The sequence below is a fragment of the Crocodylus siamensis genome, chromosome 6 (genome assembly GCF_052110815.1).
Source record: "Crocodylus siamensis isolate JL-2025a chromosome 6, ASM5211081v1, whole genome shotgun sequence".
Taxonomy (NCBI): domain Eukaryota; kingdom Metazoa; phylum Chordata; order Crocodylia; family Crocodylidae; genus Crocodylus; species Crocodylus siamensis.
This window is the reverse complement of record NC_143400.1, coordinates 45,730,731-45,755,630: the sequence shown is the minus strand read 5'-3', so window position 1 is coordinate 45,755,630 and position 24,900 is coordinate 45,730,731. Positions and strand designations below refer to the sequence as shown.

Sequence of the window (24,900 nt, the reverse complement as noted above, 5' to 3'; positions counted from 1 at the left end):
TTTAATTGATTTTATTAGAAAAGAAAAGAATCCAACTACGGGAAGCTCTAATGCAGCCCAGCCCCCACCCCGCCCCGGCCCCCCGCTGTATCACACAAGACATATTACATATTTATATAAATAGAGCCCGGGAGGGGGGAAAGGACAGCACCGGGCCCCGCGCCGCTGGGGGTGGGCTGAGGGCCCTGGGGGAGCGGGCGCGGGGCAAGCCCCTTGGCCCACTCACAGAGGAACAGAGACAGAGGGCAAGGCGGCGGCGGGGGCAGCAGCAGGGGGTAGTGGAGGTGGGGAGAGAGGGGCGCTGGCCGCTGCTCATGCTAGGGGCAGGCACGGCCAGGGTTGGAGGGGCACGCGCAGCTCAGGCCCCCATTTGCCTGCACCCGGGCCGCCTGCGGGGGCCACAGCACCGTGCATGTGGAGCCAGCCGCAGTGCCTATCAGAGCCTGGGCGGCCCAGGAGTCCCGCTGCCCTGTCTGTCCATCTATCTGGCCCTTGGTCCTCTGCTCAGTCACCCTCCTCATTGGCCCCGTCACTGGAGTCTGAGTTGGCCGGCATCATGGGGTCATCGAGCAGGGAGAAGTCCCGCTCGGAGCTGGCATAGCCCTGAGACAAGTCGTCCATCTCGTCTTCATCCTCGTCATCGTCCTCATCTGGCTGCAGGTGCCCCGGGTGCCCCAGGTGCAGCGGCGGGCCAGGAGCATAGCTACTGTGGCCCAGCCCGGGGTGCAGCAGGGTAGCTGAGGAGGAGGCTGCAGGTGGGGGGAAGGGCGTGTAGGGCAGCGCAGTGCCTGAGGCAGGGCCAGGCTGGAAGTGGCTGTGCAGGGCCAGGGGCCCCATAGCCCCCAGTTGGCCCTGTGCTGCACCCCCCATCAGGGAGACCATCTTGGAGAGGTCCATGCCTGCCCGGAGGCCCCGTGCCTTCTGGCCCCCCGCTGTGGCCATGGGGCCTGGCAGGAGGCGGTGCAACATGGAGTCGGGCATGTAGCCCTGCAGAAAGGAGGGAAGGAGGATGATGGTTAGCGCTAGGATGTCCCTGCCCCAACCTCCCCTGAGTTCCTAGGGTGCCCCATCCCTGTTCCAAGCTGCAACAACCATGATGCCAGCAAGACCTGTCCACACTTGTGAAAAGGAACAAGTCTGGCCTCAGCCTTTCCCTGCTCCATAACTGCCCCTTTCAAGTCACCCCATTGCAGCCGAAGCAGAGGTAGGGAGGGCAGGAGGGAGCTCAGGGGTAGGGTGCTGTTGACCTCTCACCTTCTTGGTGCCCGGGGTGTCAGGCATGAGCCCCCGCTCCAGCCCAGGAAGGCAGTTGGCCTTGGCCATGCCTGGCTTCCGGCACCGGTGCCACTTGTACTGCTTGCGGCGGTCTTCCATGTACTGGGGGCAGAGAGCAGGATGCCGGGTCAGTGGCCTTGCTGTTCTCCTGCCCCTGCCACCTCCCTGCCCCCAGAGCCCACATTGCCAGGTGCTGCCCAGGAGAACATAGGGATGGTCAAAGCTCAGCTCTCCTTCCAAGTCTGAGATCTGAGCAGCTTGGACGGCCTTTAAGAGGTAGCACCCACCCACCCCAGGCACACAGATAGGGGCTGCACACACAAGTGAAGTGGGGGCACAGCGAGGGTCTGGAGGAGTGGGGGACAGGGTGGCCCACACAGGCTAAATAAGTGCAACACTCACAGCCAGAAAGCGGGGATCGATGGCGAATTCAGGGTGTGCCTGCAGCCAGGCCTCGAGGTCAGCACGGCGTGGCGCTGCCTCCCCAACCAGCACCGTCCCGTCTGCCTTGCGTACCACCGGGATCCGAGCCTCCAGGTCGATATCAGGGCCCCGCAGACTCTCCAGGCACTGTAGCTCCAGCTGGAGCCAAGAGCAGGGGGAAAGAGACTCCATCAGGAGACGGGGACAGACACCTATTGACCAACTCCTGCCGCCCCTGAGGTGCTGCAGACCAATGGCAACAGTGACAGCCCCGGCAGAGACATCCCTGCCCCCAGAGCACCCTCCCAGCAGCAACAACCCTTTGCACTCACCTCCACCAACTTCTTGCTGCTCTTCTTGTGGCCTTGTAGATGCTGGGGCTGCCCCTGCCCGTGCCCGTGCCCATGGCCATGGCCGTGGGCGTGGCCATGGCCATGGCCATGGCCCTGACCGTGGGCGTGGGTGTGGGCATGAGGCTGGGGTGGGGGCTGGTGCCGCTCGCGCATGGCGCCATTGGGGACAAGCCTGTGCTTCTGGAAGGTCAGTTTGATCCCCTCCTCCTGTGGGCCGGGGGTGGGAGTCAGAGCAGGTCCGATAGGAAAGAGAAGCCGATGCTTGACCCCTCCCCCCCCACTTCCCCCCATGCCACAGGGAACCTCAGCTCTTCCCGAAGAGTTGAACTCACCCCCCCGCCCCCAGCCTAGCTGCAGGCCCAGCCGGGGGTTGGTATTAGCATGGCGAGTCATCATGGGCGCCACACTAGCCCCCTGCCCCACACACATGCGTGCACCCCCTGCCCCCCTACTAACATCCTTGATCTGCACTGTGAACTCCTTCTCCTCAGGGCTGTGTCGCAGCCGCGTGTAGGAGATGGGTGCCTCTTCAGGGGGGCCGGCACGGGGGGCAGGAGGGCCATAGTCCCCAGGCAGCCGGGCCATGCCCTCTCCTGGTCCTCTGCAAGCCTCTGGTCCACGTGGCCCTGAGGGCCACTTCCCGGTCAGCACAGCCTGGCAGATGAGGTCGATGCGGCTGAGGAGAGCCCGGTCCTGGGGGTGGGGGAGGAAGAAGATGGGGATGGTTAGTATAGACATGGCATCTAGGTCCCCACCAACAAACCAGATTTATGTGGTGCCAGTTAGAATAAGTGGGAGTCACCAGTAGACCCATGGCAACTTCCCTCCCGCCACAGGCAGACATCCACAGGGATCCAACCTGAGAAAGGGTTCAGCCATGCCAGGACTGCTGACCTTACCTTGGGCCAGTCGTGGGCGCGGTTCCGCTCCTGAAGCAGCAGCTCTGGGGCACTGGGCTGGGGTGAGTCACCCTCGCGGGAAGTGGGCAAGGACAGCAGCGACTCCTCCTCCTCGTACAGCTTCCCTCCACAGGATGGCTCTGTGCCTAGCACGGGGACAGACAGAGCAGGGGTGAGCAGAGGCAGCAGCCCCACCCTTAGCCCCAGGCAGCTCCCAGGACAGAGAGGGTCAACCCAGGGGGAATGTGGACGAGGGCGAAGCAGCAGCTCCTTCCTCCATTAAGCTATTGCTATTAAAGCTGGGGTTAGGGTAGGGGCACCTCCAGTCCCGCCCCTGCTCAGGGATGGGTTGTTCCTATCAGAGCTACCCCAAAAGGCAGCAGGACATGGGGGCATGTCTGAAAGGATCCTTGCAGCTGATGCCCCAGCCCAGCCCTTTCTTACCCCTCACGCATCTGTGATTCAGTTGGTCTGTAACAGGGGTGGCTGGCCATGAGAGGCAGGTGTGGAGCATGTGGGGGAGGGGGCAGGAACAAGAGCAGCAGGTGGGGAAGGAAGCAGAAAGCAGAGCAGATCAGGCAGGGAAAGGGGGTAGAGGGGCACTTGAGGAAAGTGCAGAGCTTGGGGCATGTGCCTGTCAAATGCCTTCTAGGCCCACTGGTCATAGAATCATAGAAGTAGGGTCTGAAGGGACCTTGCAGATCTTCAAGTCCAACCCCTGGCCTGGGCGGGAGAAAAGACTGGACTCAAATGAGTCCAGCCAGGTAGTCATCAAGCCTCTTCTTAAAGATCCCCAGGGTAGGAGCCAGCACCACTTCCCTTGGAAGTTGGTTCCAGCTCCTAGCGGCCCTAACTGTGAAGTAGTTCTTGCGGATGTCTAATCTAAATCTACTTTCTAATAACTTGTGTCCATTGTTCCTTGTCAATGAGGCTAGCCTGCCTTCAAACTAGCACAGCTAACCCCTTTTCCCAGAATGCCAGGACCTGCTGCAGGCAGAGCTGTCCCTAGAGGTGTGCGGGACTTGGGGGCATATCAGCCTGTGCAGGGCCTGGGGAGGGCAGCGGGGAGCAGCCAAAGCCAGCAGCGCTCGGTGGCAGTGGCACCGGCCACGGGGCCCCCCAAAGTGCAGGGCCCAGGGTGGTTGCCTCAATTCGCCCCCCACAGGGGAGACCCTGGCTGCAAGTAAAGCAGGGGGCCCAAGGGCACTGCCCACATCCTGCCCATGCAAAGCTTAACACATGCTCAAGAGACCCTAGGCAGAGGCCGTGCTCCCTGCCACAGAAAAAGGTAAAATTCCCCACCTGCCCCAGTCCATGCCCACCTGAGCAGGGACACACACACACAAGGACGGTCTCCTTCCTGACCCCAATACAGCACTGAGCTGACCCCAAGTAGAGGAGCAAGACCCTCTAGGCAGGACCCTCTGGGCATGAGCCTCAGCCAGAGCACTGGCACACCACAGTGACAGTGCCCTCCTTAGGTTGCAGCCAAGACCCAATGCTGCCAAGGAAGGTGAAAAACCCGATACCCATAGCAACAGGATGGGGGGAGGGAGACGGACTCCCCACGGGGCAGCCAGCAAAGCCCAGAAACATGGGGAACACCAGACACCACCACTCTACCCTGCGCAACAAAGGCTCCCCCCAACCCTAGCACAGCCTGAATAGGGGCACTCACCCCGCTCATCCTCGCTGTCGTCGGAGCAGGATGAGGAGGAGCCAGACGAGGAGGGCGAGAGCTTGCCCAGGTCGAGCTCCGAATCCGAGTCGTCGGCTGAGTCTGGTTTGGGGGGCACAGGGGGCGGGAGCGGGGCAGGTGGCAGCGCGGCCGGTGGCTCTGGGGCAGGGGGCAGCGGGGCAAGGCCGGCCCCGGGGGGCTGTGGCGTGCCAGCATGGCCATGCAGGTAGCTGAGGCGGGCGGCCAGGAAAGAGAAGTCTGGGTCCTGCATGATGGCGGCGTCGGCCTGGCCCAGGCCATGGCGTGCAGCCCCCCGCAGCAGCTCACCATCATGGCGACCACACTCCCACCAGGCGGGCAGGGCCAAGCCTGGGGGTGGGCACAGCGCCAAGCGCTCCTGCAGCAGCGGGTGGCACAGCACCTGCTCCCGCAGCCGGCGCAGAAGGTCCACGCGGTACAGGGTGCGCGACGCCCGCTCCTCTGAGATTGGTTCGATGAACAACGTTGGGTCTGGGGACTCTGCGGGGGCAGGCATGTGGTGAGTGTGGGGGCCCACAAACCTGGTGCCCCTGCACCCCCTCTCCCCATCAATGAGCACAGCCCTGCAACCCCATGGACCTGCTCCCCCCCATAACTTTGCCCCCTAGATCTGCTCCCCAGCCCATCAGAGCTTGGCCCTAGGGCCCCGCAGACCTGCCCGTGCCCCCCAACCCCTCCAGGAAAGGCCATATTCTGGGGTATCTACCAGAAAATAGGGTGTCACTAGCTCCCTCCCCACATGCCCCTCCTCCCTTGGGCAGGCCCCACAAACCACCAGGTCCCTGGGCAAGATGCTGCCAAGGGAGAAGAGGGACCCGTGCCAACCACCCTGAGCCCTGCAGCTTTCCCCTGCAAAGGACTCAGGTGAGGGGACCAATGTGGCCACCTGCCCAGCACCGGCAGCTGGGGCAGCAGAAGCAGGCCAGGCAGGCAACACCAACACATATGCACTCACCATCGCCAGCAGCGGGTGGCAGGCGGCAGACCTGGCGGCACATGGCCACGAAGCCATGGTAGTACTTGGTGAGGCTCTCGTCTGTCTTGCGATCCAGCCGGGCCAGGGCACGGAAGCGGCCCCAGTGGAAGCGCAGCGTGTCAGGGTCGTACTCCACACCGAAACTCGACACCACCCGGTAGAAGTCCGACTGCTCCCGCCGCGTCCACCTGCCCGGGGGGGGGGGGGGGGGGGGGGGGGGGTAGTTAGAGGCTCTGCCCTTGCTGGGGGTGGATAGGGGGTGGGGAAGGCCTGCCAGCTCCTCCAAGCTAAGCTCGTATTCCCACAGGCAGGCAAGTGTATGAGCCCCGTTCTACCCAGTGGTGCTTCCCTCCATGCCCATGCCCCAGACTCACCGCTGCTGCTTCTCGCGGCGCACCATCTCCTTGAGCTTGCAGGCAGCCTCGCAGCGCCGGCGCCGCCTATCACCCCTCTCAGCCGCCTCCATCTTCAGCTGCTCCTGCTTGTAGCTGCGCTGGTAGGCAGTGATCAGGCGCCGCAGGCGGGCGGTGAGTGCTGAGCCTGGCGGCCAGAACAAATGCCCTGGCTGGGCTGGCTGGCCTGGGGCAAGAGGCAAGAGTCAAAGCCGGGAGCAGGAGAACCATTCCCAGGCTCGCTGCCCTTCAAGTCACCCTCCTGTGCCTGCTGCTGGGGAAGGCACCCCCTCTACGCCCCCCAGGGGACACTGCCTGCTTCAGCTCTCTCAGTGCAAACCCCTTCCAGGCAGACGCCCTCAAGCAGATGCCCTCATGCCAGTGAATCCTTCCCATTCCCCACCACCACGATCGCCTCCTGTTACCTTCATCTCCATCCACTACGGAGATCTCCTCATCTAGCATCATCAGGGGGTCGCCCTGGGGAGGTGATGGGAGAGGTATGAAGGAGAGGAAGATGTCACATAGCCCATCGCCCTCCACCCGCTTCATGTGGACATGAGGTCTGACCCTGCATCCCTCCTCAGGAGGAATCCTGCCCCATAGCGAGGGCCACAGGAACCATGGAGATACTGGGGGTCTCGTGGGCATGGGGTGAATGGCCCAGGGCTGCTGGAGGAGATACAGCCAGGGGAGGGGAAAGGGCACAGAGGCCCAGTGACTGGGTGCGTGTCGGGGGGGGATGGGGGGGTACCCCAGGCCCTGCTCACTTCATCGTCCTGTTCCTTGGTTGTCCCAGGCAGTGGCTTGTACTCAGGGTCCTCGCAGTCCTTGTCAAAGTCCACCCTGCAGCCCAGGGCATGGGGGTGTAAGCTGTGCTGCCTTTTCCCTGCCACCCCGGCCCAGCTCCCCAGATCACCACCCGAGAGAAGTAGGCGCCTCAGACCTTGAGAAAAGTCATTAACTCATGCCCCCAGAGCAGAGCTACGTGCCTTGCCGGAGGTCAGTATTAGCATGGCGAGTCATCACAGGCAGCCAACGAGTGGCACAACCTACCCCAGGTAGGTTTTCCCTCAGGGAGTACCCCCTCTCCTTGGCCAGTGGGGGTGGGGAGGTCTATATTAGCAGCATCAGCTCACATGGGCATCTGCTGTCACTCACCCCTCAGCTACGTCCAGGCGCTGCTCAGCTGCGATGGCCTTCTCGTCAGGGCGTCCGGCCTTCTCCAGGAAGCAAAGTGCGGGGTCAGCCCGCATTGTGTTGTATTTCTCGTAGCCTATGGGGCACGGAGAGACAGGCTCAGCCTGGCCCAGAATGACCTCCCTTGCCTTCCAACACAGTGTACTGAGGGTAGAGTGGTGCTGGGATTGGGGTCTCTCATCCTCCCTACTCTCACACTCCTGGTGTGGTGGTGGCCAGCCCATCACCCTACCGCCTGCCAGGAATGACCACATCCCCCACACCCTGCCCTGTGTTTCTGATAATATGTGCACACCGCCCCCCTCGCCCCGTGCTCCTGGTGACAACCAGGCACACAGCCTCCCACCCTGTATTCCTTGCAACAATATATGCACATGCAGCCTCCCATGCTCCTGGGGACATCTGCCCATGCCCGCACCATGCTTGAAAACACCGATGAGCAGGGACTTGTCAGCCTCGGCGTCCCACCACGTGGTTGGCACTTCCAGCTGCTCCACGAGCGGGAACCAGATGTCGATCTCGCTGTGAGGAGGGCAGAGAGCATGCATGAGCACCAGCATGGACAGATGGGTGGCAAAAGAAAGGAGACGGAAAGGGCCAGGGTGGGAGGGGGGAGCTACATTACCTGGCGATGGTACCAGCCAGCACCTTGTTGGCCTGGTCTCCAATCACCTCCTGGCGCAGGTAGTAGAGCATCCGCACGCGTAGCAGCACCCTGTATGCAGAGAGGGGGAGACAGCACAGGGTTGGTCAGTCAAAGAAAAGCACAGACGTCACCTACTCGCCCTGCACACTTGGATCCCATCAACCTGGCCTCTGTTGGTGACCAGTGGGATCAACACTTGGGCACAATCTTTTCCATCTTGCCAAGTATAGGGAGCAGTGGGGCCCAGATACCCTGGACGCCTGGGTCCTTTCTGTAGTGCCTTTTCCTAGTGCCCTGTGGAGGAGGTAGGGAGGCTCAGATGCCTGGATCCCTTAGTTGTTGTACTGGGAAGAAACCAGGGGAGAGGTGCCAAGAGATGGAGCGTGCCCGGCCGGATGCCCAGGTTCCTTCCCTGGTGCCCTAGGGAAGGGGTGGATGGAGAGGGGGCCATATGCCAGGATCCCTTACTTGTTGCACTGGTGCTTGAGGTGCTTCTTGTAGCTCTCGTCCTGGAAGAGGGTGTCAGGGTTGTACTTCCGGATCCAGTCGGCCTTGTGGACATCGAACGTGCTCTGGGACTTCACCTTCTTACCCTTACGCCCTCGTGGCACTGGAATCGACAGGCCTGTCAGGCGGACAGACAGACAGAGGGAAGAGGGAGGGAGGGAGGGAGGGAGGAAGGGAGGGAGGGAGGTGTCAGACGGGGCCTGCCGCTCCTGAAGGCGGGCAGGGTGGGCTGGGGGGGCTCTCACCAGAATGGTTCTGCAGCTCCTTGGCCTTGCCGTTCTCACTGGGGCTGATGAGGTCCCAGATGAAGCCCTTGATGTTCTCATCACCGCGGTAGTGCAGCAGGCAGTACACCAGGATGGCGCGGCAGATCGTCTCCACATCCCGTTCTGACAGCCGCCGCTTGAACCGCCCGTGTGAAAGGATCTCCCGCCACCGGCCCCAGCTGCAGGGCACACGTGAAGGTCAGCACCCATGTTGGAACCCACCCTGCCCACAGAGCCCACACCTCCCCAGACAGACATGCACACACACACATCCACCCTGTCCACAGACCTGGCAACCCACCCCTTTCCCCCAGGAGGGGGAACCCTCACAGCACCCCTCCAAGGATGGGGGGGGGCTCCCTACAGCTCCATGACCTTCCAAAGGCAGAGCAGGCCAGTGGCAGACCTAGCTTCAGACCTGGCCCTAATGCCCACCCAGATCAGCAACTGCCCCCTGCTCAGACCCCTGCCCGGTGTGGGGCTGACCCGTAGACAAGAAGGTGCTTCTCAACACGGAAGCAGTCGGTGCGGCCATAGGTGTGATGCGTGCTGTGGTGGTGCCGGTCATGGCGCCGGGAGCGGGGCCGCTCCTCATCCTCGCTCTCCAGGTCTGAGAACTCCACCAGGTCATCATCCTTCAGTGTGCTGAAGTGGCGTGTCTGCTTCCGCACACGTGGTGTGTCAATCACCAGGTTGTTCTGGGGGCAGATGGTTGCACTGAGGCAGGAGCAGGGGCACAGCACCCCTGTCTATCTGCCCACCCCACCTACTAGCTCCAGCATTACTGGGGCAAACAAAGCCCCCAAGACCTGCACCTGTACTCCCCAAAGCCCCTGCCTGCCCCCATGGTGCCTCACTGCCTCACTTCCTCCTTCATCCCTGCCTGCCCCCCATCCCACTGCCCTGTCCCCAACCTTGCTGTTAAGCAGGTCCAGGTCCAAGTCAGCCTTCTTGGCCCACTTCTGCCAGAAGTTGGGGTCATCCAGGGCGATGTCAGTGCGGTTCTCCGAGGCCACGAAGCTTGCCTGGAAGAGCACCAGATGTCAAAATCGGGGGGCGGGCGGGGGGGGGGGGGGGGCGCGGGGCAGCGCTGGCCCAGGGCTGCCCCCCACCCCACTGCTACCTACAAGGGTTGTCTACCGGACCTCTTCCTGCCCTGGATTCTCACCTCCCTCACCACCATCTGCATCCCAAGCCTTCCCCGGGATTCTGGGCACAGACGGGAACGCTGGGGAGGGTGGTACCTTGGCGAAGGTGGATCCTTTGCCCTCACTCTCGATGGTGATGGTGGTGGTACGCCGCAGCAGGATCTGGTCAATGTCCTCCTCGCAGAACTTGGAGCCCTCGTCGTCCTCCTCCATGATGGCTGCGTAGGCCCCTTTGCGCAGCAGGTCCTCAATCTCCTTCTTGGAGAACTGCTGGATCTGACAGGGCATGGAGGGGTGGAGGGAGTAAGAGGGGAAGCAAACTCCCCCTACCCACCCATGCCAACCTTGTCTGACACTTGCTGCTTCCCCTCTTCCTGCCTGGCCCAGCCCAGTCCGGCGCTGGCAAGGCGCACAGCTGAGGCTGCCGCAAGCACACCACAAGAGAAGCAGCTTCTGGCATCACCCCTACCCCAGTGATGTTGCCCTCGCGTCCACTCATGGACTGCAGCACAGCCTTGTCGAGGCCCAGTTTGAGGCTGGCTTTGTCAAACATCTCGCGCTCATAGGAGTTGCGGGTGATGAGGCGGTACACCTTCACCGCCTTGCTCTGCCCGATGCGGTGGCAGCGTGCCTGTGCCTGGGAGGGTGGGGAAACGACACATAGGAGCATCAAAAGCAGGCATGGGGGGAGCGGCCTGCCTTGCCCTGCCCTGCTCCCCACCCATCTGGCCCAGCCCAGGGCAGGGGTGCCCATTACCTGCAGGTCGTTCTGGGGGTTCCAGTCAGAGTCAAAGATGATGCAGGTGTCAGCAGCAGTGAGGTTGATGCCCAGCCCACCAGCCCGTGTGCACAGCAAGAACACGAAGCGGTCTGAGTCGGGCTTGCTGAAGCGGTCGATGGCCGCCTGCCGCAAGTTGCCCCGCACCCGCCCATCGATCCGCTCATACAGGTACCTGCAGGCAGATTGGCACTGGCATGGGGCCCCAGCAGCAGTGCCTGGGCTGGCCATGTCTTCCAGCTTCCCTGCCCCAGGTAGACATGGCCCCAGGGGAGCTTCCAGCCCCGAGTCCCTGTCCTCACCTCCTCTGGATGAGGTAGTCCTCCAGGATGTCAAGGCAGCGCACCATCTGGGAGAAGATGAGCACCTTGTGGCCACCAGCCTTGAGCTTGGGCAGCAGCTTGTCAATGAGCACCAGCTTGCCGGCTGAGCGCACCATGGCCTGCAGGTGGAAGTCAGGAGGCACGTGGTGGTGGCAGGAGTCCCGGAACTCTGCCAGGATCTTCTCCTCTGCGCCTGCGGGAGAGAGGGCAGTGGTTGTAGCATGGCCCACCTGTGCCTTGTCAAGACCCATGCCCAGAAGAATGGCACAGCACTCTCTGGTGCCCAGCAGAGACTTCGACTCAGCCACAAGGGGAGGGAATACCCCCTCCCACCCATAACACTCCCTCCCTCCATGACAGGCTGGGGAGTGGCCCATACTACAAAGGGCAGAGCTCCAGACTGAGTTCCTGTCCTGCACCCTCGCCTGAGGGCTTCCACAACATCCCTGACTGGGAGTTCCAGCTCCCGAGTACATGCCAGCTGATCTGGGCAGCAACACAGCCCAGAACAGAACCATGGGCCCATCTCCATTGAACAACACTAACAATTGCAACATGGCCCCAAAGGAACAGCCTGTGGCCTGTCCCACTGTCAGGAGGGGCAGGCATCTATTCAGCCTCTCCCCCATGTCCTGAGCGCACCGTTGATGAGGTAGGGGTGGTTGCAGCACTTGCGCAGCTCCATCATGGTGTTGAGCAGGTTGGGCATGTTGGTGTGCCCAGCCCCCTTGGATAGGAAAGAGAAGTTCTTTTCCAGGATGGCACGGTAATACTTCTTCTGGATGTTGGTCAGCTCCACCTCGATGATAGTCTCTTGCTTCGGTGCCAGATTTTTCTCCACATCCTCCTTCAGCCGTCGCAGCATCATAGGCTTCAGAATGGCCTGCAGCTTCTGCACCTGTGGGCAGGGCAGGGTGCAGAGCGTGGGACGGGGAGCTACAGGGAGCTCAGAGTTGTGGGGCATGGGGAACAGGACAAGGTGCCCAGGCTGGGTCAGGGGTGCCCTGGTAGGGGCTGTGTCTGGAGGTCTCTTGGGTTGGAAGCCATCAAAAGCAGGGTGGGGAAGGAATGTGAGGCCATAGGCCAAGAGGGTGCAAGCAGGCTGCAGGAGTGCCATGGGCTGAGCTGAGAGGGAGGGGCTGCAACCCTCCACCCTCCTCACCTGCTCCTCGGTCTTGAGGTCACCAAAGTCCTTGAGGAACTCTGCCTCGGAGGGGAACTGCGAGGGCTCCAGGAAGTGCAACAGGCTGAACAGCTCCTCTACCGTGTTCTGCAGGGGTGTGCCTGTCAGCAGCACCTTGTGTTCCTGCCCAGGGCAGGGGGCAGAGAGCATGTCAGGAGAGGGGGTGGACCCCACTGATCCCTCACAAAGTAATCAGGTCCCACCCTCCACACAGCCCCCCTGAGGATAGGGCCCAGCCCCACAAACCCCCTCCCAAGCCTGCTTCCCCCAGAAACAGGCAGCCCCCACAGTGGTGACCAGGTGCCAACACTGCCCTTGGTCCCACCTTCACACCCATATATGTGCACGTTGGGGGCAGAGGGTGCGCCTCCTGCCCTGCCTCTCACCAGGTCCATGTGCTTGAGGCTGTCGAGCAGCTTGCAGTTGCGGTTTTTGAGGCGGTGGGCCTCGTCGATGATGACACAGCGCCACTCGATTTCCCGCAGCTCAGGGCAGTCTGACAGGATCATCTCAAAAGTTGTGATCAGCGCGTCAAACTTGTACGCACCAGGGATCAGACGGCCCTGGGGGTGGACGGGAAGGGGGCAGTTAAACAGGGACTGTACTGCTGGGGTGGGAGCGGAGGTGTCAGGCCTTGACCTGCCCCAAAGGAACCCCAGGTCTTCCCCTCCCACCACAGTGATGCCCAGAACACAGGAGTCTGCATAACCATCCCTAGCAGCCCCCTAGAGCTCTGATAGCATATGTCTACCCATCTCTGTACCCGGGAGTCCTTGCAGTACATTTCATACTGCTGGATCATCTGGCGGGATGCCAGACTGCCATGGTAGACAATGCTGTTCATCTCAGTCCACGTGTTGAACTCCCGCTCCCAGTTGGTGATGGTGGAGAGGGGTGCGATGACCAGGAAGGGGCCGCGGATGCCCACATTATAAACCTCCTGCAGGAAGGCAATCGACTGGATCGTCTTGCCCAGGCCCATCTCATCTGCCAGGATGCAGTTCTGCCTGTGGGGGTGAGGGGAGGGGGGCATGGGGTTAGTAACCCCCCAGGCCAACTTCATACACATGCACACAGTCGCACACGTGTACCCTTCCTCTCCACTCTGCCCAGAGCCATTCCTGGGGTTACAGCTGCCTTACTCCAGAGGCCCCACAGATGGGGTAGCAGACTGAACGCTGCCCTCACTCACCTGTTGTACCAGTTGAAAAGCAGCCAGTTGACACCCTCCAGCTGGTACTCGCGTAGCTGGTTGTGATTCTTGTACTCATGTGAGAGCTCCAGCTTCTTCCAGGAGCCAGCCTGGGGCCGGGCCTGAGCAGCGGCAGACCAATGGAGGCATTGTGAGCACTGGTGTTACCAGGGAAGCCCCACGGTGACCCTTCTCAGCATCCCGCCCCCAGCACACTCCTCTCCACTGTGGAGGGACTGTGGGCACCAGGAGACAGGGCTTAGGGTCAGGGGGCTGAGGCCACTCACCACTCGCTTGAGCTCAGGGTGCCGGGCCTGGATGCGCTTGAACTCGCAGACCTTGCCCTCATCCACATCCTCCTTGAGCTCCCAAGTGCTGTCCTCATAGGGCAGTGAGCACCACTTCACTAGATAGTAGATCACCGGCTGGTGGAGAGGAGACAAACATGGATGCACTATCACATGGAGGGTTCCTGACCCTCCACTGGCCCCTTACTCAATGGTGCCCTCCTCGCTGCCCAACAGCTTCTTGGCCAATCCCTAAACACAGGGGCTTTGGGCTGGGATCCCTGTGGAGCCAGGTCACTCCCCAGCTATGCCCCAGCCTTGAGGACACCCCAGGAAAAACCTTGGCAGCATCTGCAGTGTCATAGCCTCTGCCTCACCCCTCTGCCCCTCCCTGCCTCGCGCCAGGCCCAGCCCACCTCTCCGTTGTCTTTGTCAATGCTGTGGGACTCATCCAAGATCCGGTCAACCTCCACGTAGTCAGGATTAAAGGGCTCCTCATCCTTGAGGGTGGAAGAGAGGGGCATAAGGGGCAAGGAGAGGCTCTGGGTTCTCATTCTTGCCAGGCAGATGGAGCCCAGATCTGCCCTTACCCCTAGTGAGAAGGAGCCAGTACCATCCCACCCCAGAGCCCTGCAGCCCCCACCCCTATCAGTACCTCGTGGAAGAAGTGCCGCATCTGGGTCATCTTGGTCTTGAAGCGCTTGAGCTTCTGGTGGATGCGCTTGTCCTTCTCCAGCTGGTCAATGGTGGCCCATTCACAGTGCAGGTACGAGCTAGGAGGGGTGGGGGGAAGGTTAGAGACCCAGGGAGATACTCACTGCACCCTGTCTTCCTCCCTCCACCTGGCTAGCGGTGGGGGCCCGTTCATAGGACAATACCTGTGCCCTCCCACCTAAGAGGGAGATCTCAGGAGGGGCCAAGAACTAGGACCTCCCACTGAGATTCTGGGGTGAAGCTTCAAGAAACTCCAACTCAACCAAGACCAGGCACTTCTTCCAGGCAGGTCTGGGAGCATGAGCACTAGCTGACATTGTTAACACCCCCAGCACAACCAGGCATTGCTAATGAGCCTGGCAGCTGAGGGGGGAAAGGATACCAAAGGCCCCTTTATATAGGGAAAGTTGGGAAGAGACAAAGGTCCCCAGGCAAGGCCCCAAGTGGTGCCTGGAGTGCTGGGATGGAGTGGTTGCAGGCCACGGACACTGTTGCAGACAGCGTGGGGCTGCCAACAGGTGCACAAAGAGGCAGGGCTCCTTGGGGTATGGGGCTCGCTGGAGGAGGAAGGTTGGGGGTTTCAAGCAAGGAAGCAGGTGATGGCTGCTGGTCCCTGCTGCCATCAGGGAGCCTGAGCATCTACTCCTCCTACCACACCCTGGGCCAGGGCCTTGCATCAATGCAACATAAGCCTTGTGGTAGCGTTGGAGCAGAGGCACCATTACCCCTGAAACACGACTGCTCACAGTGAGAACAGGCACATTCCTGCCAAGGGCTGTGGTTCTTGGCCAAGGTCCCTCTACTCCCCTCCCCTGCACTCAATGACATTCACAGGGGACACTGGTTCCCAAGCCGGAGGGGAAAGGGGACACCTACTAATTCTTGTACTTGACGAAGAACTCCTCTGTTTCTGTGAACTGTCCTGAAGGCAGCTGCAGGGAGGAGGCAGCGTTAGCACAGCAGCAGGCCCAGACCCTCCCAGAAGCCTGAAGCCTGTACACCCCACCCCTCTCAACCTGTTCCCCACCCGTTATCAGACCAGATCTACTGCCCAGCCCTGTGTTTCCTGTTCCCTCCACCCCAAGTCCGACAGCCCCTGGCTACCCCACTCCACTCACCTCCTTCTTTGCCACCCGCATGGCCAGGACCTTGTCGACGATGGCAGCATCTTCCTCGCTAGGGTTCTCCTGGGGAGGGAGCACAGGACTTGGAGTAAGACACGGCAGGGCCCGTCTCCCACTCCATGCAGGAGCTGACCCCCTCCTGGACTCTTTGTGCTTCCTTCACACTCTGGCCCAGCGTTTCCCCCACTCCTGACACACCGTGAGGACAGGGCCACACCCCGAACCCCAGCTCACCACAAAGAACTGCATGGAGGGCAGGGTCTCGCCCTCAGGCTCAGGCTCTGGAGCAGGAGGCTGGGGCATGGGGGGCTGCTCAGGCCGCACTGGCCCCGTCACATCCAGCTCCTCGTCTTCCTCATCGTCTGTGATCTTGATGTCCAGGTCCTCTGTGTACTTCTTCCGCTTCACCTGCCGGTTTGAGCGTCGCTTCTGGGAGGGGTAGGATAGAGGCACAGGGGGCAGGGGTAAGAAGCTGAAGAGTAGAGGCAGGCTTCACCGGACAGGGGCAGTGCATGCCAGGGCCACAGGCACAGAGACCCCCCAACACACACACGGAAGGGTTGAGGTCACACTAAGGGGCAGGGAGCAAAGACCCCCTGCCCCCCAGTCCAGGGGTGTAGCAGAGACACAGGGATGTAGAGCTGCTCCTCTCCCTGAGGCACGAACCACAGCACTGTGGCAGCTGGAAGAGCAAGGAGTCCCCTCCCCTCAAGGTCACCCTCCTCCCAAGCCCAGCCTGGCTCTCACCTGGACACTGGTCTCCTCCTCCTCACGGGGGGACTGCGCTGGCATCACCTCAGCATCCGAGTTGTCAGAGGAGGCATTGCGCTTGCGCTTTTTCCCCACCACTGGCGTGATGGTGCTAAGGGATGGGAACGGACAGACAAGCAGCGTGAGGTGGGGAGGCCTCACACACCCATCCTGCATGCCCTGGGCACAGGGCAGAGACTTGACACAGACATGTCCAGAGCACCCAGCCCAGTCCCTTTGGCTATTCCAAGCCTTTCCCGCCAAACCCCGCTGCTACCAGTGCACCAGCCCCTGTGAGCCCACCCCCAACCCAGAGGGCCCCCTGCCCATGAGTCAGACCCAGTCCAGGGCCCAAGTACAAGGCCCCAGGTGGGGAAGCTCCCGTCCCTTGGGCCAGGGCTGTTCACCTGGGCTTGCTGCGGCCCTTGCTCTTGCCAGAGCCCTTGCCCTTGCGGGGCCGCTCCTCCTTGGGGCCGCCACGATCGGATGTACCCTTACGGCGCCGCTTGCGCTCGCCCTCCTCCTCGGGCCGCACGCTGGGCAGCTCATCCTCGTTGAGCACACGGGGGATGTTCTGCTCGCCCCGTGCCCGTGCCCGGGCAATCGCTTCGGCTACAATACGGTTTGCCTTCTCCTGCTTCTTTTGGTGCTCCAGTTTGCGGCTCTCCTCTGCCGCACCCCCCCGCGTCCCAGGGCCTGACAGTGCTGCCACCTCACTGCTGCTCAGCACCTTCACCACTGACAGGCCCGATGAGCCGCCCTGAGAGGACCCAGCCTGTAGCAGAGTGGGACAGGGGTTGCACAGCACGGACAGAACCCCTGGCCCCCTATGGTTCTGGCCCGTATACCCATCATGCCCCATCCAGCACCCCTAGCACCCACACCCACCCAGCATCTCCAGGCCCCTGCCCCACCAGCAGCACCCCAACCCCAAGCACCCACTTCCACCCCTTCTGCCCCAGAAGCATTACAGATAGGGTTCCCCAGAGTTCCAGCCCCTATATTTACCTGGGGCTGCAGCACAACCTTCAGGGGCACCGTGAGTCGCTGCCCTGTGCTCCCAACCACCTGGGCCTGCTGCACAGAGGACACAGCCACAGGAGGCTGTGGTGGCTGCCCTGTGGTGCTTGTGGCAGGGCTCTGCTGCAGCAGCTGGATCTTCTGGGGGGCCCCAGGCTGCCCGCCCCCCTGAGGTTGCTGCACCTGCAGCTGGATGGTCACCACCTTGGCGGGCTGGCCTGGTGCTCCCTTGGCCTGGCTGAGTGCAGCCAGCTGGTTGCCCTGCAGCACGATCTTCCCCGGCAGGCTGCCCAGCACCACGTGACGCTGCCCAGGGGGGCCACTCCCACCCTGCGGCTGCTGCAGCACCAGGGTAATGCGCTTTGATTCACCCTGTGGAAAAAAAGAGGGGAGGGGGACCCACAGGTGTGCAGAGACAGGTCACGCAGCGGGATCAGGGACATCTGCCTCAGGACACCCCCACGGCTACCACCCCACAGCCCATGTACATCCCCAGCCTGGGGTATCAGAGTCAATTCAACCAGCTGCCCCCAACCCCCTCAAAGCTCCCACCTGGGCAGGGGCAGAGGTCAGGGTAACGGCAGGCTTGAGGGGCGCTCCACTGGTGCCCCCCGCTGGGCTCTTGACAGGCTGAAGCACTAGCTGTTTGACAGGCCGACCAGGCTGGACCAGGCGGTGTACAGTGGCAGGGCTGCCTGTGGTCCCGGATGGGGACACCTTGGTGGCCAGCACGGTATTGCCAGAGACGATGGAGACGCCGGGACGCAGCGGGGTGCCTGTCAAGACCTTGGCAAAGGTCACCTTGCCCCCATTGGCCGCACCCAGTGGCTGGGCCTGGATCTGAGCCACATGGGCACCCGTCACTGAGCCCCCGGTTGGCGCCTTCAGGATGACAATCTTGGGTGCAGGTGCTGTGCACATGGCCGGAGCGGGCTGCGTGGTTGAGGCTGCCTGTCCCTCAGGGGCGGATGCTGCGGTGGTGCTGGACACCCCCATAAAGGGGTTCCCCTGGCTCAGGACATCCTGCTCAGGGGGGAGCTCAGGCTGAGACAAGTCGGGGGGGGCAGGACCTGGGGCGGCATCTGGTGGTGCCTCAGGTGGCAGAGCTTCAGGCGCTGCAGGCTCTGATGGGGGTGGCTGCACTGGCTGGGCTGGATCCAGCTCCCCTGGCAGCCCCAGTGCTTCCTCTATGGGGTCAGGCTGGGCCTGGCTGAAGCCCTCATCTGTCAGGGAGTCCAGGCCGAAGAGGTTGGGGTCATCGAACAGGTCCATGATAGGGTCGGCCATGGCTGCGGCGTGGCAGCAAGGAAGGGGATCTGGGTGGGGGAGAGGGGCCCCTCCCCGACAAGTGTCACAAGTAGGAGCTCAGAGGGCAGTGTCTGGGGGGCCCGGCCTCATGGAGACGGATGGGTGAGCAGGAGTCTCTGTTTGGCTGCAGGCGGGATGGAGAAGAGAGAATTAGGAGGGATCCTACCCTCAGCTTCCCACAATCCTCAGGGCCCTAACAGATACAACCCCTGTCCTAATCCACTGCCCCCACACATCCCAGTTCTCCAGGGGGCAAACCCCTAGCATCCCACACCCTTAGGGCCCTTTTAGACCCCCTCAAGCACCCTCTACACCCAGACCACTCCTCCCATATTCTATGAAGCACCCCCGAAGTGCCCTACTCCAGCAAAAGCACAGACCCCCCGTTGCACCCCCCAGAAAGGGGATGCCCTCCAGCCCCTTCATGCACTACTTTCAGCAACAGGCACAGGAAGGACCCCTCCCTACACACCCCAGGGGGGACCAGCCCCCCACTCTCCATTGGAACTCATCTGAGCCAGGAGGATTGCTCCCCCAACCCCCAGACCCTCAAGGCTTGAGCAGCCAGGACCAGACATTCTGGGAGCTGAAGAATTCAAGAGCTTTGGTCCCACTGTGGGGTACTGCCAATGCTGTAGAGGGGGGACAGGTCTGGCCTGGCCTGCGTTGGGGTCGGGGCGTGTGGAAACGATACATGGAGAAAACAGATCCTCCCACAGCCCTGTCACAGCCCCCTGCCCAGAGACCCCACAGCACCCCCCCACCATGCATGGTGACCCCCCACCAGGACCCACTGCATGACCTCCACCCCGCACCAGTGCCTGCCCCAGCTCTCACTCCAGCCCCAGCCTGGAGAGCGCCTCCCCCAGCCTGGCACAGCACAGCCTGGCCTCCGCCCACCAGGCCCGGCGCCACTGTCTCAGCCCACAGTAGCACCCCCCCACCCCGCCACCTCCAGTCTTCACAGCTGGCCAGGCTCTGCCACAGGAACTGCCCCCCAAAACAGCAGACCAAGCTGAAACTGCCACCCTGCCAGAGACAGACACTGCATGGCTGCAGAGAGACCTCTGCCTCCACCACTCCTCCTGGGCCCCCCTGGTTCCATCCCACTCACAAGGGACTATTGTCAGCCCCTGCATGTAGCTGCCCCTCTCCATCCCAGCCCAGGTGCGGGGACAGAGTGGTGGGGCTTGGAGTGCCAGCTTGGAGTGGGGGTGTTCTGTGTCAAGCTGATCACCCTGGAGGTCCCTGGATCCCGGGGCCCCCCCATGACACACTGCATCAACCCCAGTGCCAGCATGCCTTCTGCCACCCAGCCCATGGACATAGACAGCACCCCCCTACATGGCTGCTCTATACCCCGCAGGGTGCCACTTATGGCCACAGACACCACCCCAAACCATGGCAAACTGCATCTAACCACCTGCGCCAGGGTCCTGCCAGCCCCAGACAACACTGCTCCCCCTTCTGCTGCATTGCCAGGGCATACCTTAGTTCATAGCTCCAGACAGCAAGCCCCTAGAGTCTCCTGCCCCACTCCTGCTTGGCCCAGCCACAGCTAAAGCCTTGGGTCCAGATGAGGCCAGTCTGAGCCCCAGACAGTCATCAACCCCGCTAGGCTCAGGACGCAGGAGTCCTGCCAGGCGCTCCCCTCTCTGCATGCCCAGTCTGCCTGGCAAGCACCAGTGCAGCCACCCCCAACCCGTGGAGAGTCAGCACAAATGCAGGGACCTTGTTTCTCCTGGCGCCAGCTGGCCCCAGCTCTCTCCCTCAGCCACTACGCCATCCCAGCCTGCCTGAGGGGCCCAGCTCCCACCCCGCCCCAGCTGTCAAGCCCAAACGCCTGGGTCACTCCGACTGCCAGAGCTTCCGCCCTGGCTACTCCAAAGGCCCAATGAACTGAGCTCGCAAAAAAGCATCTCATCGCTCCTGTCCATGGCAGGGGCTGCCCAGAGGGATGGATGGATGGGGCGCATGGTACCTGTTCCCTGGGGCCATGGAAAGAAACAGTCAAAGTCCCCCTTCCCCCCTCCAACAGGGACCTGCCTTGGAGGAGCTCAGCAGGATGCTGCTGGCAGCCTCTGTGTGCCCAGTTCACACAACACAAAAGCAGAGAAGAGCCAGCAATGGGCAAGAACCCCTCTGCACAGACCCAGGAGAGTTCAGGGAGCCAATCCCACCAGGCGAGGACTGCAGCACAGCAGGACTGGCTGGCACGTCAGGGAGTCTGAGCCCTAGGGGGAAATGATCCACCAAGGAGGAAATCCACCCAACATTGGGTACAGGACCCCTCTTTACCAATCACAGCAGCAGAGCCCCAGTGCGACCAAAGGGAGCTCATCATGGTGCATCCCACTGCCAGCCCCCTAGCAGCCCTGTCAGGCCCCAGCAGTACCCCTCTGTCCCGGCCCCCAACTCCTACCAGCAACCCCTCCAAGACATCCTAAGCTCTTTGTTTCTAGCCCCTAAGTCCCCAACCAGACTAAAAGTGGGACAGGGCGCCTGGCTCAGGGGTGCTGGCAACAGGGATGTAGGGCCCTTCCCTTCCTGGGTGGCACTGGTTCTAATCTAGCCCCTGGGCAAGGGGAACAGGCTGGTTCGGGGGAGGCCTCTTGGAGGCCTGTGTCACCAGAGGCCACCCAGCAGATGCCTCCCCCAGCCAGTACAGGACACAGTAATGAGTGTCCCAGCCCCTCTCCCTCACAGGAATCCCCCACTCTGTCCCCTCTCTCATGAGCTCTGTCTCCACTAAAAGCACTTGTTGGGGGCACACAGGACCCAGGGGCTCCAACCCATCACCTGAAAGAGTTTTCCCCTGATGGGGAAGGGGGGAGATAGAGAGAACAAGGCTTTAAGCAGGAAGATAAATTACCCAAATCAAATAGGCACAGAGATGGGCTGGGAAACAGGCAGGAGCAGGACCTCAGCCCTCCCCGCACGTCTGTCCATCCCCAAGTCACTTCCTGTACCAGACCCCAGTAAGGTGGCAGTACTTCACTCAGACTGTCCCAGGTAAGACCACGTTTGGAGTCCCCCCTTCCCTAGTCTGCAGTCACACAGGTCTGTGCCTTCCTGGGGCAGCAGAGAATTACCACCCCAACCAATCCTTCTCTGCCTCCGTCACCCAAGGGCAGGGAGATGTGGGTTCCCCCTCCCTGACCCCATCCCATTTCCTCTGCGTGCAGTGTGCATACATCACACCCTCTTCCAGGGCACCATACATAAGCCCCCTGCGGCAACACATATGGGACTTAGGTGACCCCACTGGAGCGTGGCAGTCTTTGAATCTCTCCTCACCAGGGCAATGCAACCGCCCTTTCCCATGGTGCACCACGGACCCCCAGCATGGAGAGCATCTGTCCCCTCCTCTCCCTCCCAGATACCCACTCCATGGTCCCTCTCCTACTGTCTGGCAGAGGTACCCCACCACCTCTTCATCAGGGAGACAGAACCAGGATCCCAATGCCCTGCCCAGGGCAGCATGGACACATGCATGCAGCAATGCAGACCCTTGCCCAAGGGCTGGATGGAGGCCTCCACTCTCCCCACCTCAGGTGATACAGCTGAAATACAACCTCCCCTGAGTGCTAGGAGGGTACACCCACCAAACCCCAGGGCAGGCTCCCTGCCCCACCTCCCCAATGCAATGCGGACATATCCCCCACATTCCCTGCTGCCCCACCAACGCAATGTAGATGCACCTCCCCAATCCCAGGATAAGCCTCCTGCCCCTCCATAGTGTAATGTTGACACACCTTCACACCCCACGGGAAGTTCCCAGGCCCCTGCCCCAATCTGCTTCAATCTGGAGCCATGGAGATGCCTCCACATTGCATTGGAAAGTTCCCTGCTCCCCACTCCTCAGTGCAATGTGGATGCCTCCACCCTGACCCCAGGGCAGCTGCCTGCCCCTCTCCCCAAAGCAAGGGGGACACATCTTCCCTACCCCAGGGCAAGGTCCCTGCACCCACTCCCCAAGGTAATGTGGAGCCCCACCCCCACACCTAAAGAAATGTGGATGCACCCCCCCAACACTTCAGAACAAGCTCCCTATCCCCCACATCTCTCTCCCCAATACAATGTGGATGTGTCCCCCCCCAACCCCAGGGCAAGTTCCCTGCTGCCCCCACCAATGCAATGTGGATGCACCTTCTCTATCCCATGACAAGCATCCAGTCCCCACCCCCCAGTGTAATGTGGATGCACCCTCACAGCTCATCTCCTTCCCCAATGTAAGGTGGAGACACCTCTCCAGCCCTAGGGTAAGTCCCATGCCCCACCCCCCCATTGCAATGTGGATGCCCCACATCCAACCCCAGGACAGCTCCCTGCCTTCCCCCCTCAATCCCCCTTCCCACTGCAATGTGGATGCACCCCCCCACTCCTGCCCTGCTCCCCAGCACAATGCGAACATCCCCCCAACCCTGGGACAACTTCCCTGCCACTGTCCACCTAGTTCAATGTGGATGCACCCACTCTCACCCTCGAGCAGCTCCCCACCCCTCTCCCCAGTGCAATCTCCCCTACACCAGGGCAAGGACCCTGCACCTGCTTCCCAATGCAATATGGACCCCCACCTAAAGCAATATGGATGTATTCCCCCCTGCATCACCCCAGGGCAAGCTCCCTGTCCTTCTACCCCCCTTCCCCAATGCAATGTGGATGTCTCCTTCCCAACCCCAAAACAAGTTCCCTGCCAACCCCACCGACTCAATGTGGATGCACCTCTCCTACCCCAGGGCAGGAGGTCCCTGCACCTCCCTGCCTAATGCAATATGGATCCCTACCCCCACCTAATGCAATGTGGATGCATCCCTCACATCACCCCAGAATAAGCTCCCTATTCTCCAATCCCCTTCCCCAATGAAATGTGGAGCCCCCACCCTTTCAAACCAGTGTGCATGCATCCCAGCCAACACAAGCTCCCTATGCCCTGACTCCCTTCCCCAATGCAATGTGGATGCATCTCCCCCAACCCCAGAACAAGCTCCCTGCCACCCCCACCAACGCAATGTGGATGCATATCCCCTCCCCAGGGCAAGGTCCTTGCACCCTCTTTCCCAATGCAATGTGGACCACCCCCCACCTAAAACAATGTGGATGCAGCCACCCTAGCCCCAGGGTAGCTCCCTACCCCCTCCCCAAACCCAGGGCCAGTCCTCTGCCCCTTCCTCCTCAGCGCAGCCTGGATGCAGCCCCTTGAGCCCAGCCTCCCCCCAACCTCGTGCAGTGTGCACACACCCCCGCCGCCCCCAGTGCAATGTGGCCGGGCACCCCGCCCCCCCCCGCTCCGCCCCTCCCCTCCCCTCCCCCCGCGCGCTGGGGAGCCCATCCCCGCCCCCCCCGGGACGGTGCAACATGGACGCGCCCCCCATTATTCCCTATGGGGGGGTTGGACCATCCCTCCCCCCGAAGGGGGGGGTGGGGGGGACTACGCTTGGTTTGGGCTGCTTCCTACAAAAGGCCCTTCCCATCCCATAATACCCCCCTGCAAGGAGGAGGAGGGGGGCGCGGGGTCTTACCTGGGGGGATCTCCCCCGTGGCTGCCTTTAGCCTCACCCTTAAAGGAGCTGCCCCCTCTCCGCTCCCCCCTCCCCTCTCCCAGGGAGAGAGAGAACAAGGCAGCTGAGCATGGAGGGTGCAACCTAACCCTGCAGCCCCTCCAAGCCCCGCCCACCCCGCCCGGCCAGCGCTACGGAGCCGGCGGCGCGTGTGGGCGGGACCGAGCCAGCAGGTTAGGCTGAGAGCCTTCCAGGAAGTCTCCGCAGAGGGGGGAGGAAGGGGCCTTGCGCTGGTGGGGTTGCCCGCGGCAGTGCCTCATCGGAAAGCCGCCACTCCGGACCCCGTTTGTTTCCCTCCCCTCCTCGCAGAAGGGGTTTGACCCTCTCTTTCGTCTGGGACCCGTGCCGGGGGCTCAGTTTCCTATCACCCTTCCTTCCAGTCAGGCAGCAGCGCGGACACCCGTGGAGGGAGGCCATCTTGGATTGGCATGGATGCCCTCTTTTGGGGGGAAAAGGGGTTTAACCCCTTAAGGGACACAGTATCGCCCCTTCTGGGCACCCCCCTCCCAGTGCCCCCCTGTGCCCCCTCCCCAGTGCAGCACCCAGCAGGCAGATGCATGGCCAGTGCCAGGCCTGCAAAACTCATGAGTCACTGCACCCCCGCCTTCCAAAACTAGCACCAGTTTGGGACTGAGAGGCATGGGATTGGGATCTAATCCGCAAGGAGAGCCCCCAGGGGGAAAAGGAAGAGGGTTCAGACAGCAGTGATGGTACTGAGTTGGAAAGGTCATAGGGTCAGCTTCAAAACTCCTGGGGTTGGGTTCAAAAAACCCTTTGGGGTGGAGCGAACATCCCGATAGCATAGGGGTGAGGAACGAGACCTGGTGGCAGCCCCAGGATGCAGATAAAGAGTGCCTT

At 61.8% G+C, this 24,900-nt stretch overlaps 1 protein-coding gene and 2 non-coding genes across 5 annotated transcripts; all 3 read right to left on the bottom strand.

The window, feature by feature from the left end:
• Positions 1 to 45: 45 nt before the first annotated feature.
• On the bottom strand, positions 46 to 24,154 carry CHD8 (chromodomain helicase DNA binding protein 8). 3 transcript variants are annotated; one of them, XM_090050615.1, is made up of 39 exons: positions 24,004 to 24,154; positions 17,726 to 18,605; positions 17,162 to 17,545; positions 16,561 to 16,928; positions 16,151 to 16,265; positions 15,638 to 15,832; positions 15,398 to 15,466; positions 15,156 to 15,211; positions 14,221 to 14,338; positions 13,982 to 14,065; positions 13,566 to 13,703; positions 13,279 to 13,400; positions 12,850 to 13,093; positions 12,473 to 12,649; positions 12,066 to 12,209; positions 11,546 to 11,801; positions 10,883 to 11,096; positions 10,560 to 10,755; positions 10,272 to 10,439; positions 9,899 to 10,078; positions 9,569 to 9,679; positions 9,141 to 9,352; positions 8,634 to 8,833; positions 8,350 to 8,506; positions 7,861 to 7,950; positions 7,654 to 7,757; positions 7,197 to 7,311; positions 6,806 to 6,881; positions 6,461 to 6,515; positions 6,018 to 6,222; positions 5,623 to 5,831; positions 4,629 to 5,147; positions 2,951 to 3,096; positions 2,508 to 2,744; positions 2,145 to 2,258; positions 2,031 to 2,114; positions 1,678 to 1,857; positions 1,255 to 1,377; positions 46 to 987 (listed from the first exon to the last, which is right to left on the bottom strand). In XM_090050615.1, exons 2-39 carry the CDS (start codon positions 18,458 to 18,460, stop codon positions 505 to 507), a joined length of 7,383 nt encoding a protein of 2,460 aa, XP_089906741.1. In that variant the 5' UTR covers positions 18,461 to 18,605; positions 24,004 to 24,154; the 3' UTR covers positions 46 to 504. The 3 variants fall into 3 exon arrangements, with proteins under 3 accessions (XP_089906741.1, XP_089906739.1, XP_089906740.1); XM_090050613.1 differs by having other exon boundaries at positions 2,031 to 2,258; XM_090050614.1 differs by having other exon boundaries at positions 2,031 to 2,258; positions 8,350 to 8,491.
• Positions 2,351 to 2,452, bottom strand: LOC149862575 (small nucleolar RNA U6-53/MBII-28). The gene has a single exon (XR_016443393.1). It is a non-coding gene; the product is annotated as a small nucleolar RNA U6-53/MBII-28 (small nucleolar RNA).
• LOC149862574 (small nucleolar RNA U6-53/MBII-28) lies at positions 6,971 to 7,069 on the bottom strand. The gene has a single exon (XR_016443392.1). It is a non-coding gene; the product is annotated as a small nucleolar RNA U6-53/MBII-28 (small nucleolar RNA).
• Positions 24,155 to 24,900: the final 746 nt, after the last annotated feature.

Coding starts and splice junctions, on each gene's coding strand:
- CHD8 (XM_090050613.1), bottom strand. CDS start 18,460: ATGGCCGACCCTATCATGGACCTGTTCGATGACCCCAACCTCTTCGGC. Junction 8,834..9,140: donor AAGCACCTTCTTGTCTACGG/GTCAGCCCCACA, acceptor TGTGCCCTGCAG/CTGGGGCCGGTGGCGGGAGA. Junction 5,148..5,622: donor GCCACCCGCTGCTGGCGATG/GTGAGTGCATAT, acceptor CTGCCCCCGCAG/AGTCCCCAGACCCAACGTTG.